The following is a 14748-nucleotide window of genomic DNA, read 5'->3' as shown; positions in this document are numbered from 1 at the left end:
TAGGTATCTTATAACCAACTTAGGTACCCCAATAATGAAACATTAGAATACTTACTTGACATAAAAAGAGCACGTGTTTCTTAAAGTATTTCATTTATGTTCTATATGCTCTATTCAGTCATCAAGTCACATTATATTGTTCCAACCACTTACCTTGTGTTAGTATAAAGCCATATGGTATAAGTCAACTGATTTCACACATCCTAGCCTTCTTAGTTCCATGTTTTCCTTTCTTTAATGATTATATACAACCTCAATTGCATATATACTACTCCCTCCATTCCAAATTGCAAGTCGTTTTGACTTTTCTAGGTTCATAGATATTATTATGCATCTAGATGTACACTATATTTAGATGCATAATAATATCTATGAATCTAAAAAAGCTAAAACGACCTACAACTTGGAACCAAGGGAGTAGTACAATTGATCTGATTAGATGCATGCAACACCAACTAGATTAAAAGTGAGAAAAGGCATGCCTCATCTGATAATCCATTTACATATGTGTAACTAGATAGCGTGTATGTGAGATCATTGAATATATTTTCCTACTAACAAATTACATGTATGTTTGCATAAAAATAAAATGGTAGTCAACAACGTTCATGTTTCCATTGAAAAAAAGATCAACGCATGTAATGTGTGCTGTTGTGTTTTCTGCTTCCATTCTCTGACAATTAATTTATGTCTGCTTTACCCTTGCGCAAGATGGTGACACCTCAAGTGGCTCAGATTCTCCATATGAGCTGGAAGAAGAAAACATCATAAGGAAGAAGGCTACGGGCAAAGAAGCAACCAGTTCAAGGACTATCAACCATCCAACAACAAGGCCCCCAAAAAACCAGGATTGAAAAGGAGGTGCATGCACAATCAGGATGCAGACTAAAGAAACTGCTCGCACAAGATATCACAATTAAATTTCACCAACACTTATGGTGTTGTATTTTGTTCTATTTCTTAGTGTCCTGTTCTTACAGGAAGAAATAAAAATTGTAATAGTTAAGCTAGATTAAGCCATGTGACATGTGTTGCTGCATATTAATGGTTAATGCTTCTATTAAACTCAATACGAACCTGATATTTTAAATATAATTCATAACTCCATGTTCACCATGCATGTTTAATAAAACAATGTGATTACCGTGCTTATCACCATGCATGTTTAATAAAACAATGTGATTACCGTGCTTAGGCAGTTCTCGATATGTTTGTTTGATCCTGCTATCTAAACTTTGATGATGCAAGCAGTGGTTATATTTTATTTGTTTTCCCCATTTGCATTTAGATGAAACAAAGGATAATTTTCATGCTTAAATAAAACCTTTGAATGCATTTTGAAAAATGGTATGCACATTTATAGCGGTGAGCGTGCGTGCGTGAATGTGAGCGGCCATGTGACCGTGTTTGTATTGTTTCGCATAGAAAATATAAAGTGTCATCTTGGATTCTTCTTGCATGCTTAGAATTTTTTTAATGTAGATTTATTTGGTTGTAGTTGAATCACGTATACACTCACTTGATGTCCAACTAGTTAAAAGTCGTCCAAAAAAAACTAGTTAAAAGTCGTCCTAAAAAAACTAGTTAAAAGTCCATCAATAGTAGTCCGTATCTCCATGACACGCCGGAAGCGGCTGAGTGGCGAGTGTGCCGTGCGATCCTATGACAGAACCTCTCTCCTGCAGCCTGACCAGCGGCAACAAACATGCTATGAGTGATCGTTGATCTCCATCCCAGACAACGCCGAGCAGACTCTGAGCTCTGACGAGCGCTTGGACATGCATGACTTCCTCTCCCGCTCGCATGGTTGGTGACCGGGAGTCCAGGACCGAGCTCGAAACCACCGAATCTTGGTCCTCGTGGTGTGTGTAGTTTGTTGGTAGTTTGTTCAAAGATCAAATTTTTGTTTGTTGTGTCGATTAATTTACCGAAAAACCAAAGTACGCCAAAGCTCCAAACTATGTTTTTAGGCTTTGTTTGTTCTGTTGATGACTGTAAATGCAATATCAAAATATATTTCATGATGGATTTAATAAAATAATTAGACGTTATAGTTTGTGGTACTTTCTTCCTATAAATTTGATCAAAATTAAAAATCGATTGGCCTAGAATAAAGTCAAATTAACCTATAATTTGGAAGAAGGAGAATATAACATCAATTTCGGAAGACCAAAATTTAAAAGAACCAAAATGACCGGACCAATTTTACCAAAATACCGGGTCCCTCGAGGTGGGCCAGACTGGCCGCTTGAAAGGAAGAAGGGTGGGATCACCATCATTCGGTAGATATTTTCCTATTCATCCTCCGATGTTTAAGATTAGTGCATGAATCCTCTCGTCCGTTGGATGCGCCCATCTCCCTAACCATAATCTTAGCCTGCTTGTGCCAACGCCACCGCCATCCGCTTGCCCCGTGGCAGCCCGGTTGACGTTGACCGGCGCCACTGCCCTACCGCAGCCCCCTCATGCCGCCCCTTGTCATGCTGTCCAACGCCACCGCACCGTGGCCTCCCGCATTGCTATTGCCGGTGTGCACTGTCGCCGGAGAAGAAGAAGAAACCAGAACATTTTAAAAATGTTAACCTTTGTTTGTAAAAATGTTGAATCTATTTTTTAAAATGTTGAAATAGGTTTGAATTTTTTTTGAATGTAGTATTTCTTTAAAAAATATTGATATATGTTTTATAAAATGTTGAATGTAGTATTTTTAAATGCTATTCTAACTTTTAAAAAATGTTGAATTCAATATGTTGAAATGTTGATGTGGACTTTAAATTTCGGTGTAATGGAGTCTATACTTTTAGGGCCACTTTGGGAACTCAAATCCCTGCTGATCCCACGCGACCCTCCAGCCATGGGTCAATCTAACCTGCCTTTTGGAAGCCCATTTGCCAGGGGAGCTCTACCCTATCCCTTTCCTTTTCCGCGGGCTAGCTCCTTCCCACCTCTAGGGTCTGGGTGGCTATTCCCGAGCGCTCGCGACCGCATCGCGTCCCCGTCGCCCTGCCTTCATCCCTGCGCCGCCCAGGCGCCGCCACCCTACCTCCGTCCAGGCACTGCCGTCCCTCCGCCGTCCAAGTGCCACCCCTCCACCGTCCAAGTGCCGCCTCCTCCGCCTTCCCGTCGATACTCCACTACTACTCCGTCTCCCTGTCCAGGCGCCGCCTCTCCGTCTCCGATCTGCGATGACGCCTGCCCCTTGGCCACCACCTCCGCATCCACCGTGGTGGCGCTGGTGCGTCTTCCTCCTCAGCACGTGAGTTCCCCTCCTCTCCTATTACCTAGGGCTTGTACTCCTCTTGCTAATTCGATTTCTTTTAGATCTTGGTGACTTCAAAGCTGCCAGACCCAAGATCCACCCTTCTTCGTCTTTTCATCGGACATTCTTGACCTAGGTAAGCCTCTCCAGTGGTGCTCGTGTTTTGAGCCATTTGTTTCCTTTGACAGTTCAATTTAGATCACATCTCAATCTGACCATGCTCCTAGATGAGAGAATGAGATGCATCTTTTACTTTGCCTGCCATATGTCACTTGCTTTGCTGTGTAATGTACTACTCCATAGCTTGTAGTACATGTGCAGGCTTGATGTTCCTGGTGTGCCATATTTTAGGCCTTGTTTAGGTTTGGGTTATGATGACCTGTTTCTATAATATAGTCGTTGCATGCATCTTATAAATTTCTTGCACCCTAGTCTATGCTCTTGTTTTGAGTTATTATTAATTAGCTGGTAATATGTTCATTTGTTGACTAGTACTGAATATATGTCTTTGAAACTGATTTGATTCAAAACCAAGAATGAAAAATTGTTTGAGTAGAGGTTACGAAGTTGATTATGGATTAGGGTACAGAGCCAGCAGGAGATGTCCTTTCTAGTAGGAGAATAAGAAGTTGTTTGATTAGAGGTTCTACTGTATGCCTGCTTCTGCTTGTATGTAAGCTACATTTGTGGATGTGCTTGTCATTACTGAGCTGGGATAAGTTCATCTGTTGAGTAGTACTGAATATGTCTTCAGAACTGAATTTGATTAGATCAAGAATGGAAACCTGCAGTAGAGGTTCTGAACTTGAAGATAGATTTGGGTATATAGCCTGCAGGAGATGTGCTTTCCACTATATTTTTGAAATTTTCCCATAAAAGAGGATTCTAATTCCTGGAATACATATTATTTCTTCCCTCCGAGCAGTAACCTGGTAGCACAATTTATGCCTGCTTCTGCTTGTATGTAAGCTAAGCTATATATGCTGATGTATATATGGCTATTTAATTTTCCAGCTTCATTGTTTGTTTTCAAGCTGTTGACTTTGTGAATGTATTTGCCAATTATCTCATGACTTCCAGTATAGTCTGCCATGAAAGTAAGTCATAATCAATTTGACTTATAGATGTACTGATGCTTTTTCCTGCCTACTTATAGAGGATACCCACTTGCCGACAGTTCTGACAGTTCTGAATTCTTACAACTATAGGGCATGTATACTAGTCATATCAACTCATGTTATTTAAGCATTCTCATATTAATATTTTTACAATCTATATACTATCTAATAAATAATTAATAATATTATATCTATATGTTAGTGCAGCCTGAGTAGCTATGTATAGCAGTTCTTAGTGCAGATATCTTTATGTGGAAATGTTGAAATGGGATATATTAGTGAAAATAATCTCATATCACATCTCTAGTCTGCAACATATCTTATGACTTGTTTTTATAAGTGAATTTGACAATACGAAAAAAGAAAAAGAGTTTAGTTGGATAATTAGAAAATTCCTCAAAACCCATCTATACAGTGTTGTTTTTGTTGTTGTGGTGCAGCTGCCTGCTAGCATGCCAAAAAGATCAGATGTAATGCAATAGGTCATAGTTTGAGCTTAGTAAGTTATGATTTGTGCTAGCAGATGTGAAACATAACCTATTTGTTTTCTGCTGTGGAAATGGACTGTTGGATGGTATCTGGGTTTCATTTTTTACCTTTCCTTCCATTTGCTGTGTGCTGTGAGTTTCTGAAGGTGGTTTTGCACACTGGATTTTGCACTGCATTGAACAAAAATATGCTCTGGATAGGTGTTTTTCATTTTACTCATGTACCTTGTTTGCATATTATGGCCCTGTTTGTATACGCTTCTTCTAGCCACGTTTGGATTATAATCTAAGCGAAGATTTTCTCGCTTCTCGCTTCTCGTAGTTCAAATTTCTGAAGCGGCTTACCACAGAAGCGAGAATCGGTGGAAATAAGCAAAGCGTTTGGCAGGATTCTCACTTATTTCCACCGATAAGCCGCTTATAAGCGGAAACAAACAGGGCCTATACCATCCTGAATGATTTGTTGAGCACCAAGTGGTAATCATATGCCCTTGGCTCCTTTCTTTTTCTTTGATCAACTTTCGGTGCATGCTAGAAACCTGAATAATTGGGCATGTCTATTGCTGTTCTGATGAAAGAAAATACATACCCAATTATTCAGGTAATTGATAGCTCTATGTGTTCTTGTGCAACACATAGGCTCTGTTTGTATACGCTTTTTCTAGCCACGCTTAGATTATAATCTAAGCGAAGATTTTCTCGCTTCTCGCTTCTCGCTTCTCGTAGTTCAAATCGTTGAAGCGGCTTACCACATAAGCGAGAATCGGTGGAAATAAGCAAAGCGTTTGGCGGGATTCTCGCTTATTTCCACCGATAAGCTGCTTATAAGCGGATACAAACGGGGCCATAATTGAGGCAGGGATGTATTGTTTCATGCCTTGAATCAATCTTGCCTCTACCTAACAACAAATCATATGCAGAAAGATCAGATGGCCATACTCCATATAGATCGACATGGTGATGTTTCATATTTGCATTGTGTTTCCTAATATACCAACATAGAGATTCCAACTAGGCCTTTCTGCTACCTTCCCTTTGCACCTTTTGTTTATTACTGTTTGTAATAAGAAATCGATTAATCTTGCTGCTATACGAAGGCAATGAAATAAGCTTGAATAAATCAATTTTACTTGTGAAGTGTTGTTGTTGCTATTACGTGATCAACACTGATCTTAATTTTTATTTTATTGTTTATTTGCCACGAACACGTGCTTCCAAAGTAGCCCTTGGTGCTTATTCATCGGAAGGGAGATAGGGCCCCCGGGTGGGATGGGAAGAGAGAGACGTCAAGATGCAAGCAAGTTGTAAATGGATTAACGCGCGCGCTGATGACGGATGCGCCGCTCAGTCAACCTGACTGACGGTTCGTTCCACTGGACTGGACGTCACCGCTTTCGCCACCGTCCAATCATCCATCCAATCCAGAGGCGTGGTGCGACCCAGGCCCACCCGCGTCTTCGTCCTCCCCTGTAGGCTCCTCGCACGCAGTCGGGTCCTCTCCGCACCCCGCCGACGGCCGACCGGCCGCCATTGCATCCAGGGAAGTCGGGGGACCGGCCGGTGCGGAAGGAATCGACCCGGAGCCAGGTGAGGGTTCCTCTCGATTCTTGTCTCTCTTTGCCCAGGCTTGCTTGGATCGTTGCTTATTTATTTACCATGTGCGATCTGAAATTTACCCTCTCTCTGCTTCTGTTAGAGCCGAGTCTTTCTCTGCTCACTGACCTGGCTCCTATTGATTCTGGAGTTCGGTTCGCATGGCTTCTGAATCAGGGGACGGCAACTGCAATGCTTGGGCAGCGAGAGATCCTTCTGGAGTTCTCTCGCCATACAAGTTCGACCGCAGGTGGCTTCCACCTCCTGATCTGGTGAAAAAAAATCAGTTTTCATTTTTATTACTATCTCCTTGCTGCGTTAGGCTTCATGGATGGAATGGAATACCTATCTATGGTCCGAATTGTTCCCATGCCTTTATGTGTACATTATGTGTTTGGTTTTCAGTGTGTTTCTTTCATGCCTATTTCTAAGTGAGCATATATCAAGTGGGGGAACAAGTATTGCAGGTATTTCTGCTTGTCGTGTGTATCAAACTAAGCCATGAAACTGATGCTTCAATGAATGGACATTTTAGGTCTGCTGACATTGCAGAAATTTGGGTGCAGATAGGAACAAGCTCGTCTTTTGTGCAGTTAGCTCAGTGGTTTTGTTTTCATGACATCTTCTTATGTTTTCAGAGCAGTGCAAAGCGGCGATGTTTCATTGAAGATCACACACTGTGGAGTCTGTTATGCCGACGTTGTTTGGACACAGAATAGGCACAATGATTCTAAATATCCTTTGGTTCCTGGGTAAGCCTTTTCAGACCAGTATATCTAAAAATGATGTTTGTGAATATATTTGTCATTAATATTAATTTGTGCAGGCACGAGATAGCTGGAGTTGTAACTGAGGTTGGTTCAGATGTCAAAGGCTTTAAAGTGGGTGACCATATAGGCATCGGAACCTACGTGACCTCATGCTGAGATTGTGAGAACTGCAATAGCTCTCTAAAGACTCGATCAAGGGGAGAGACGTCCCCTTGACTTTCGCCTTAAGATAGGGGCCCACCAAACCCGGAAAGCAGGCAGGGATCTCACGCGCGCTCGCTTCATTGGCGGCCGCGGAGTCCGCTGCTCTGTTACAGTCCAGGAGGTGGGTGTACGACCCTGCAGCACCAGGATTCAAACCCTGGTGGGGAGCGCCACACCTGGGCGCTCTACATCGCGCTATCAGCGCGTCTGCACTGCAATAGCTCTCTAGAGAACTATTGCCCAAAATCAGTTTATACATTCAATGGCATTGATAAAGATGGCACTGTCACAAAGGGGGGTTACTCCACTCACATTGTAATCCATGAAAGGTATGACAGTACCATTTTATTTGGATGCTCAAACAGGATTTCTTGAATTTGATAAAAACTAGGTTTAGAGATGAAAACAGGCAGTATATATAGGTCACACTGACAAGTTCTTTTGTTCCTCTGTAATTTCATTCACTGATTTGATCATACGGTGTCATATTCATGATGCTATCTAGTTTCTTATGAGAGGTGACTAAAATTTGTGTGTCATTGCTGCGGAAACATTTTCAGCAAAATCAATGCATGATTAAAGAATAATATATAGGTCCATATAAGAATATTGTTGGCATCTTGATGCTGGTCAACACTACTTGTCTGACAAGGAAATCACATCTTCTGTTGATTCATTGATGTTTCAGGTACTGCTTCAAAATACCAGATGGCTACCCTTTGGCAAAGGCAGCACCTCTTCTATGTGCTGGAATCACTATGTATACTCCAATGATGCGACACAATATGAACCAACCTGGAAAATCACTAGGGGTCATTGGACTTGGTGGACTGGGTCACATGGCAGTGAAATTTGGTAAAGCCTTTGGCCTTAAGGTCACAGTTTTCAGTACGAGTGAATCGAAGAGAGATGAAGCCATCAACATCCTTGGAGCAGATCATTTTGTTATATCATCAAACACACAGCAGATGGAGGTACTGCACATATAATGTACCTGATATGCCACGTTTTTCTTCACATACTTTTTTATTAATAGCAAAATGATGAGAAAGTTGGTATTTCTTTTTAGTGGGAAAAGCTTTTTTTGTTTCTTCATTTATTCTAGAGATACAAGCAAATCACGTGACTTTTGCAGCAGATCAGTAGATTGCTATCTTTCTCATTGTTTTGCTACTTGGTTCCGATCTGGGCGCCCAGTTCTGCATATGGCCATGAATAGTTCTCCTATGCTGAGAATGAAGTTATGTTGCTAAATATTGCTTGTTCCATTTAATCAACAGCTGATTGTGACTATATGATCTGCTTTTGCAGTCCCTGAAATACTCTCTGCACTTCATAGTTGACGCTGCTTTGGGTGACCATCCTTTTGATCCATATCTCTCACTTCTTAAGGTTGGTGGTGTGATGGCAGTAGTGTGCTTTCCAAGTGAGATCAAAGTGCATCCTGCAAGCCTTAATCTTGGTAATTCTCTGTTCTGATACTCATGTGGTGAAAAGAAATGTGGTAACAGAAGCTAAGTCATTCAGATTTAACCTGAGTTTCTTTTTTAAGTGCGCGGACCTTGTCTGGTAGTATTGTTGGAGGTACAAAAGACATCCAGGAAATGGTTAACTTCTATGCAGCGAACAAAATCTATCCGCAGATTGAGATCATCAAGATAGATTATATCAATGAGGCTCTCAAAAGGCTTGTTAATCGAGATGTGAAATACCGCTTTGTAATCGACATTGAGAACTCGTTCAAGTAGCATGTCTCATTCTCATGCTCTTGTCTTTTTGTCGATGTATGAGCAAGCACACATGTGGCATAGCATTTGAATTATTCCTAGTGCGTGCTGTGACGCTACCTGCATCTCTCCTATGTACGGTTAGCGTTGTCAACTTTGCATAGTATAACAAATTGGCAGCAACGCTGCAGTTGGTGTGACATCGTTGCAAGTTTTATAGCAATATCAATAAACATAATTATCAACGCATATGGGTGCATGGGAATACGGCCAAGAACCATATATGGTAGAGATGTTAAGATGTACACAAAACTTCACGTTCTGTGCCAAATTATTGCAAAATGTTCTGAAAACTTTAGATGCACTTATTGTAACTATTCTTCATAAATGTAAAATCTTATCTTCAATTTTCTCTCGTTGACTAACAAAATACGAGAATCTTAATTGATGATAAATCAAGACAAGAAGTCAATTCAGGCTCGGAGCAGAATTCCTCTCTGCTTTATTTTCAAGTTTTGATTTGGCATAGAGCCTACCATAACATATATTACTATGAGTCCGGCGGCTGAAAACCAGTTTACAAAAACTAGCCTTGGGCCACTAAAAGAACAGACAAATTTGGTCAATACAAGTACAAGCCTCCATGTGCAATGGTACAAAAACAATTAAGGTGCCTTGAACGCATTGCTCTATCATACAGCAAAGTCAACACTCTCCAGACTCCAGACCTAACTTTGTACTAACTTTTAAGTGTGATTTGTGGTTGCAAGCCCCATCCTATAGCCTGGTCAACTCAAATTCTTGCAGCTAGCAGGAAGGAGCAGAAGTGGAGAGATGGCTGGTCTGATTGCATCTGGAATCATCAAGTGGACAGCAAGCAAGCTTGCTTCCTTGGTTTCTGCACCGATTGGGCCATCATCTTCATCTGATGAGCAACAGACTTCTGCAATCAGAGATGTGCAGATGCTGCAGAGGAGGATGGCATCAGTCCAGCGCACACTGGAGGCAATAGATGAGGATAGCATCAGAGATGAGTCTGGAAGGCTTCGATTGAGGGAGCTCCAGGAGTTTGCCTATGATGCGCAGGATGCTATCGATGAGTACAAGTTTGAGCTGCTGCGTCGTAGGATGGATGATCCAGACAGTCTCTATGAAGACAGAAGTACACGTAAACGCAAGCGCAAGGGCGACAAGAAGGTACTTGCAGTTGCTTCCCTGACACTTGAATTTTAATTTGTTGATCACAAGAATGTTGATTACCTAGTATTCTGTTCAAACTGTTTTGGTTTAGATGATTGGTCTAATCATAGTACAATACAAAACAGTAGCCAAAAAATTTCCTACAGTACAACCCAAAACACCAAACTTATGGATAGAAACTGCAGTGATAGCCATCAAGCCATGTTGTATTGTAATGGGAGGAGGACAAGATAAAAGAGATTAGGGCCAGTGCAGCTTCTATTGGTGCTGGTTAAAATTAATTAAAGGTACGAATACAAATATAGATATTAGATTCCATTTTGACTAAAGTATTTCACTCCAGGAACCAGAAACAAACCCTGTGATGATTCCAGTTCCAGATGAATTGGCTGTCAGGGTAAAAAGAATTCTGGAAAGATTTAAGGAGATCACAAAGGCATGGAATGATCTTCATCTGGATGAGGCAGACGCGCCATTCAGGGAGGAGGAGGAAGACTTTGTGCCTAGGCTAACTACTCCACATGTTGATGAACCCACTGTAATTGGCAGAGATGATGATAAGGAAAACATAGTCAAGTTGTTGCTCTCACTGAATGGAGCTTGTGGAGAAAATAATGCATCAGTTCTTCCTATAATTGGAATGGGGGGAGTAGGAAAGACAACACTTGCTCAAGTAGTTTACAATGATCAAAGGATCAAAAAGCAGTTTGACCTGATGGGATGGGTCCATGTATCAGAGAACTTTGATCTTAAAAGCATCATGAGCAAAATTATCATGTCATTTACAAGGAAACCTTGTCAGATAACAGAATTGGACCAGTTAGAGTATATGCTGATGGAACAAGTTGTTGGCAGAAAGTTCTTACTTGTTCTTGATGATGTATGGAGCGAAAGGAAGGACCTTTGGGATGCCTTGCTATCGGTGATGTCAACTGCACAATTAGGGGCAATACTTGTAACTACCCGCAATGTAAATGTGTCATCAATTATCCAGACAATGCCTCCCTACAATGTGGGCTGCTTACCTTTTGATGAATCTTGGCAACTATTTAAGCAGATGGCCTTTTGTGACCTGGATCAAAATATAGAGAAACCTTTTGAAGAAATTGGCAGAAAAATTGTTCAGAAATGTGGAGGCTTGCCTTTGGCAGTCAGAGCAATTGGAAGCGCACTTCGCTTTGAGGAAAATGAGGAGACGTGGTGTGATATATTGGACTCTGAATACTGGGACTTACCAACGAGGGAGGATACTGTGTTGCCAGCCTTAAAGTTGAGCTATGTCCGTATGCCAATTCACCTGAAACGGTGCTTTGTTTTCTTCACGCTGTTCCCCAAGGGGCATATTTTCGTGAAGGAGAATGTCATATATCTCTGGATATCTTTGGGCATCCTTAAGCAGACTAGGCATCGGCACCTTGAGAACATTGGCAATCGATACTTTAATGACTTGTTGCAGAGAACTATGGTTCAGAGAGTACTACTTGATGGAGGACACAATTGCTTCACCATACACGACCTTTTCCTTGATCTGACCAAATTTGTCTCAGGTGAAGATATTTTGAAATTGGACACTCAATATATGCCGTTCTTAAATGACGCATCACAAAATCTTAGATATTTATCCTTGGCTGTGAGTTCTTCAGATCATACAATATTAGACCTGCGTACCTTGCCAATTACTAGAGGTCTTAGGATACTTCAAGTTATAAATGCTTTGGATGATAACAAAAGGTATTACTCTTCTCTTTTCAAAAATAACAGAAGATGCTTCTCCAAGTTGTTCTCTCATCATATCAATGTTATGCTTCCTGAGGATCTAAGGGGTCTCCGACATCTGAGAGCCTTAGATTTAAGTCGGAGTGCATTGACGTCATTGCCAGAGTCAATAGGAGAACTGAAGCTGCTGAGATACCTCTGTATTTTCCAAACACGAATTGCCAAGCTACCTGAATCTATCTGCAGCCTACACTACCTGAAGGTTTTAGATGCGAGAACCAACATGCTTGGAGAGCTTCCACAAGACATTCAGAAATTGGTCAGCCTTCAGCACCTCCTTTTAGATTTCTGGTCTCCCCTATGCATGCCAAGTGGAATTGGGAAGTTAAGAAGGCTAAAAACATTGACGAGGTATAGTGTTGGAACAGGCAATTGGCACTGCAACATTGCTGAACTACATCATTTGGTGAATATTCATGGAGAACTTTGCATTACAGGTCTAGGTCGAGTGACCAGCATTGATGATGCTCAGACGGCAAACCTGATCAGTAAAAAGCACTTGCAAATTCTGAGATTAGATTGGTCTGCTGGATTCTACGCTACTGAATGTGAGCACATTGTTAATCAGAATAATGCAACATCAACACCAGAACTGGATGAGGGTGTATTTGAGAGCTTAAAGCCGCAGAGGAACCTCGAGGAGCTAGAGGTAATTAACTATAGTGGCTACAAATTTCCAAGCTGGTTGGGGGATCCTGCCTTTTCACGTTTAGCCAAGGTGACTCTATGGAAGCAAAAATGCCAGTTTCTTCCAGCTCTTGGCCAACTGCCTCAACTCCGTGAACTTGTGATCATTCATATGGAATGTGTAGAGCGAATTGGGCAAGAGTTCTATGGCCAGGACTCCATGGAGCGATTCCCAGCTTTGGAGAAACTAGAGTTTGAGGACATGCCAAAATGGGTGGAGTGGTATGAAGTTTCTGAAACTGATTTCCCTTCCCTTCGTGAGCTGAAAATCAAAGACAGTAATAAATTGAGGGTCCTTCCACAGAAATTGCCATCCCATCTGAAGAAGTTGGTTATCATAAACTGTGAGAAGGTGATTAGACTACCGGCTGTTCCATGCCTCACTCACTTAGTCTTGAAGGGCAACATTGATGAAGAGACCTTAAGTTGTCTCCATTTTCCACTCCTCAGGACATTAAAAGTTTGTTTCTTGAGAAAAGCAGAGGAGGTCAAACTTGAAAACTTGCCAAAGCTTGAGGGACTAGCTATCACTGGATGCAAACGGCTGTTCTCTATAGATGGATTGTGTAGCGTTGAATCCCTCGGTATTCTGAAGATAAAAGATTGCCCAAACTTGCAACTTCCTTTAAAACCACTCCCACAGAAGGTTCAACAATCTACTGTCACAAATTGTCCTCAATTGCAGGAATGGGCTGAGTGGCAGCAAGCTCAAATGTCAGAACCTCAATATCAGGTATAGGCACACGTAGCTTCTTGCTGATGTCTTCAAATTAATATTCGTTTGTAAAATTGTTGGTTGCTGCTCTAATATAACTGATCGAGATCTTTCAAACGCAGTTCAAAGAACCTGATGGTGCAAGCTATGATCAAGAGGTACTCGAAGCACTAAGGGATGACAGTGAGGATGATTTCGAAGTTTCCAGTGAAGACGAAGATGATGATTTCTTTGATAGAATGTTAGAAGTCGGGCAATCAAGTGGAATGGCCATCGATTACAATGCTGACAGTGATGATGCTTGCTGAACATAAAAGAGAAGCGTAAACCCTCAACATACAAGAGCCAGATCAACACCATCCAAATGTCACAATGTCCTATATTGTAACCAATCTATGACTGTCGTTCTAGGAACGATAAGGAGGCTTTTTTTAACACTTTTTATAAAAGCAGTAACGTCAGAGTTAAATTGATGTGCTGCTGTTGTTGCAAGCAATACTGTGACGAGCAGACTGTGTGACATGGGTGGATGGTTGGCTATTCTGGAGCTCTTGGCAGACATGACCAAGAAAGGCATCATCCCAAACGTTACGTTCAACATTTTGATTCATAGTCGTTGCATCAGGGGAAGCTTTCTGTGGCAAAAAATCTGGTTTTTAATCATGGGATTCCTGCAAATGTTGTGACATACAATATGCTCATCCATTGGTCTTACTACCATGAGAGTGCTAGTGATGAGGAAAACATGTTTGAGTACATGACAAAAGTAGCGAATATTGCTCCAGATGAAATCACCTATACGATAATTGTTGATGGATTATGCCGACAAGGAAAATTTGATAGGGCTACTGATTGTTTTAAAGAACCCCTCAAGGATGGACTGTCAAAGGATCTTCTTACTGCCCTTATAAATAGGCTTGGTCACAGGGAGAGAATCTGGAACAACCCCTTATCATATTTGAGGAAATTGGAAGACAAGGTTTTGTCCGTAATCACATTATATTTGAGGGTACAATTAGATCATTTTGTAGGTTTGGTTTTTGTTAGCGCGCAAAGATTATTAGTCTGGAATTCCTTCAGGATGGAATATTGGGATCTGGCAAGGAAGTATACCCTGCTCATAAGGGTTGAGGAAAAAGATAAATGCTCACATGCAACAATGCCTCTTTCAAGTTTGTTGTCAAATACATATGATTAGTGCTAAGTGGTAA

At 41.3% G+C, this 14748-nt stretch overlaps 2 protein-coding genes across 2 annotated transcripts; both read left to right on the top strand.

The window, feature by feature from the left end:
• The first annotated feature begins 6201 nt into the window (after positions 1–6201).
• LOC117835983 (probable cinnamyl alcohol dehydrogenase 1) lies at positions 6202–9359 on the top strand. The gene is given in 8 exon segments (XM_034715325.2): positions 6202–6452; positions 6562–6708; positions 7097–7210; positions 7285–7434; positions 7654–7761; positions 8121–8406; positions 8744–8904; positions 8985–9359. Coding segments are annotated over 7 exon segments (1104 nt in total). The 5' UTR covers positions 6202–6452; positions 6562–6619; the 3' UTR covers positions 9181–9359.
• On the top strand, positions 8752–14077 carry LOC117835982 (putative disease resistance RPP13-like protein 1). Its single transcript, XM_072291211.1, has 4 exons — positions 8752–8894; positions 9967–10356; positions 10703–13555; positions 13660–14077. Exons 2-4 carry the CDS (start codon positions 9994–9996, stop codon positions 13843–13845), a joined length of 3402 nt encoding a protein of 1133 aa, XP_072147312.1. The 5' UTR covers positions 8752–8894; positions 9967–9993; the 3' UTR covers positions 13846–14077.
• The last annotated feature ends 671 nt before the right edge of the window (positions 14078–14748 follow it).

The sequence above is a fragment of the Setaria viridis genome, chromosome 9 (assembly GCF_005286985.2).
Source record: "Setaria viridis chromosome 9, Setaria_viridis_v4.0, whole genome shotgun sequence".
In the NCBI taxonomy this organism is placed as follows: Eukaryota; Viridiplantae; Streptophyta; class Magnoliopsida; order Poales; family Poaceae; genus Setaria; species Setaria viridis.
Note: the sequence above shows the minus strand (reverse complement) of the source record. Positions and strands in the feature narration are given on the sequence as shown.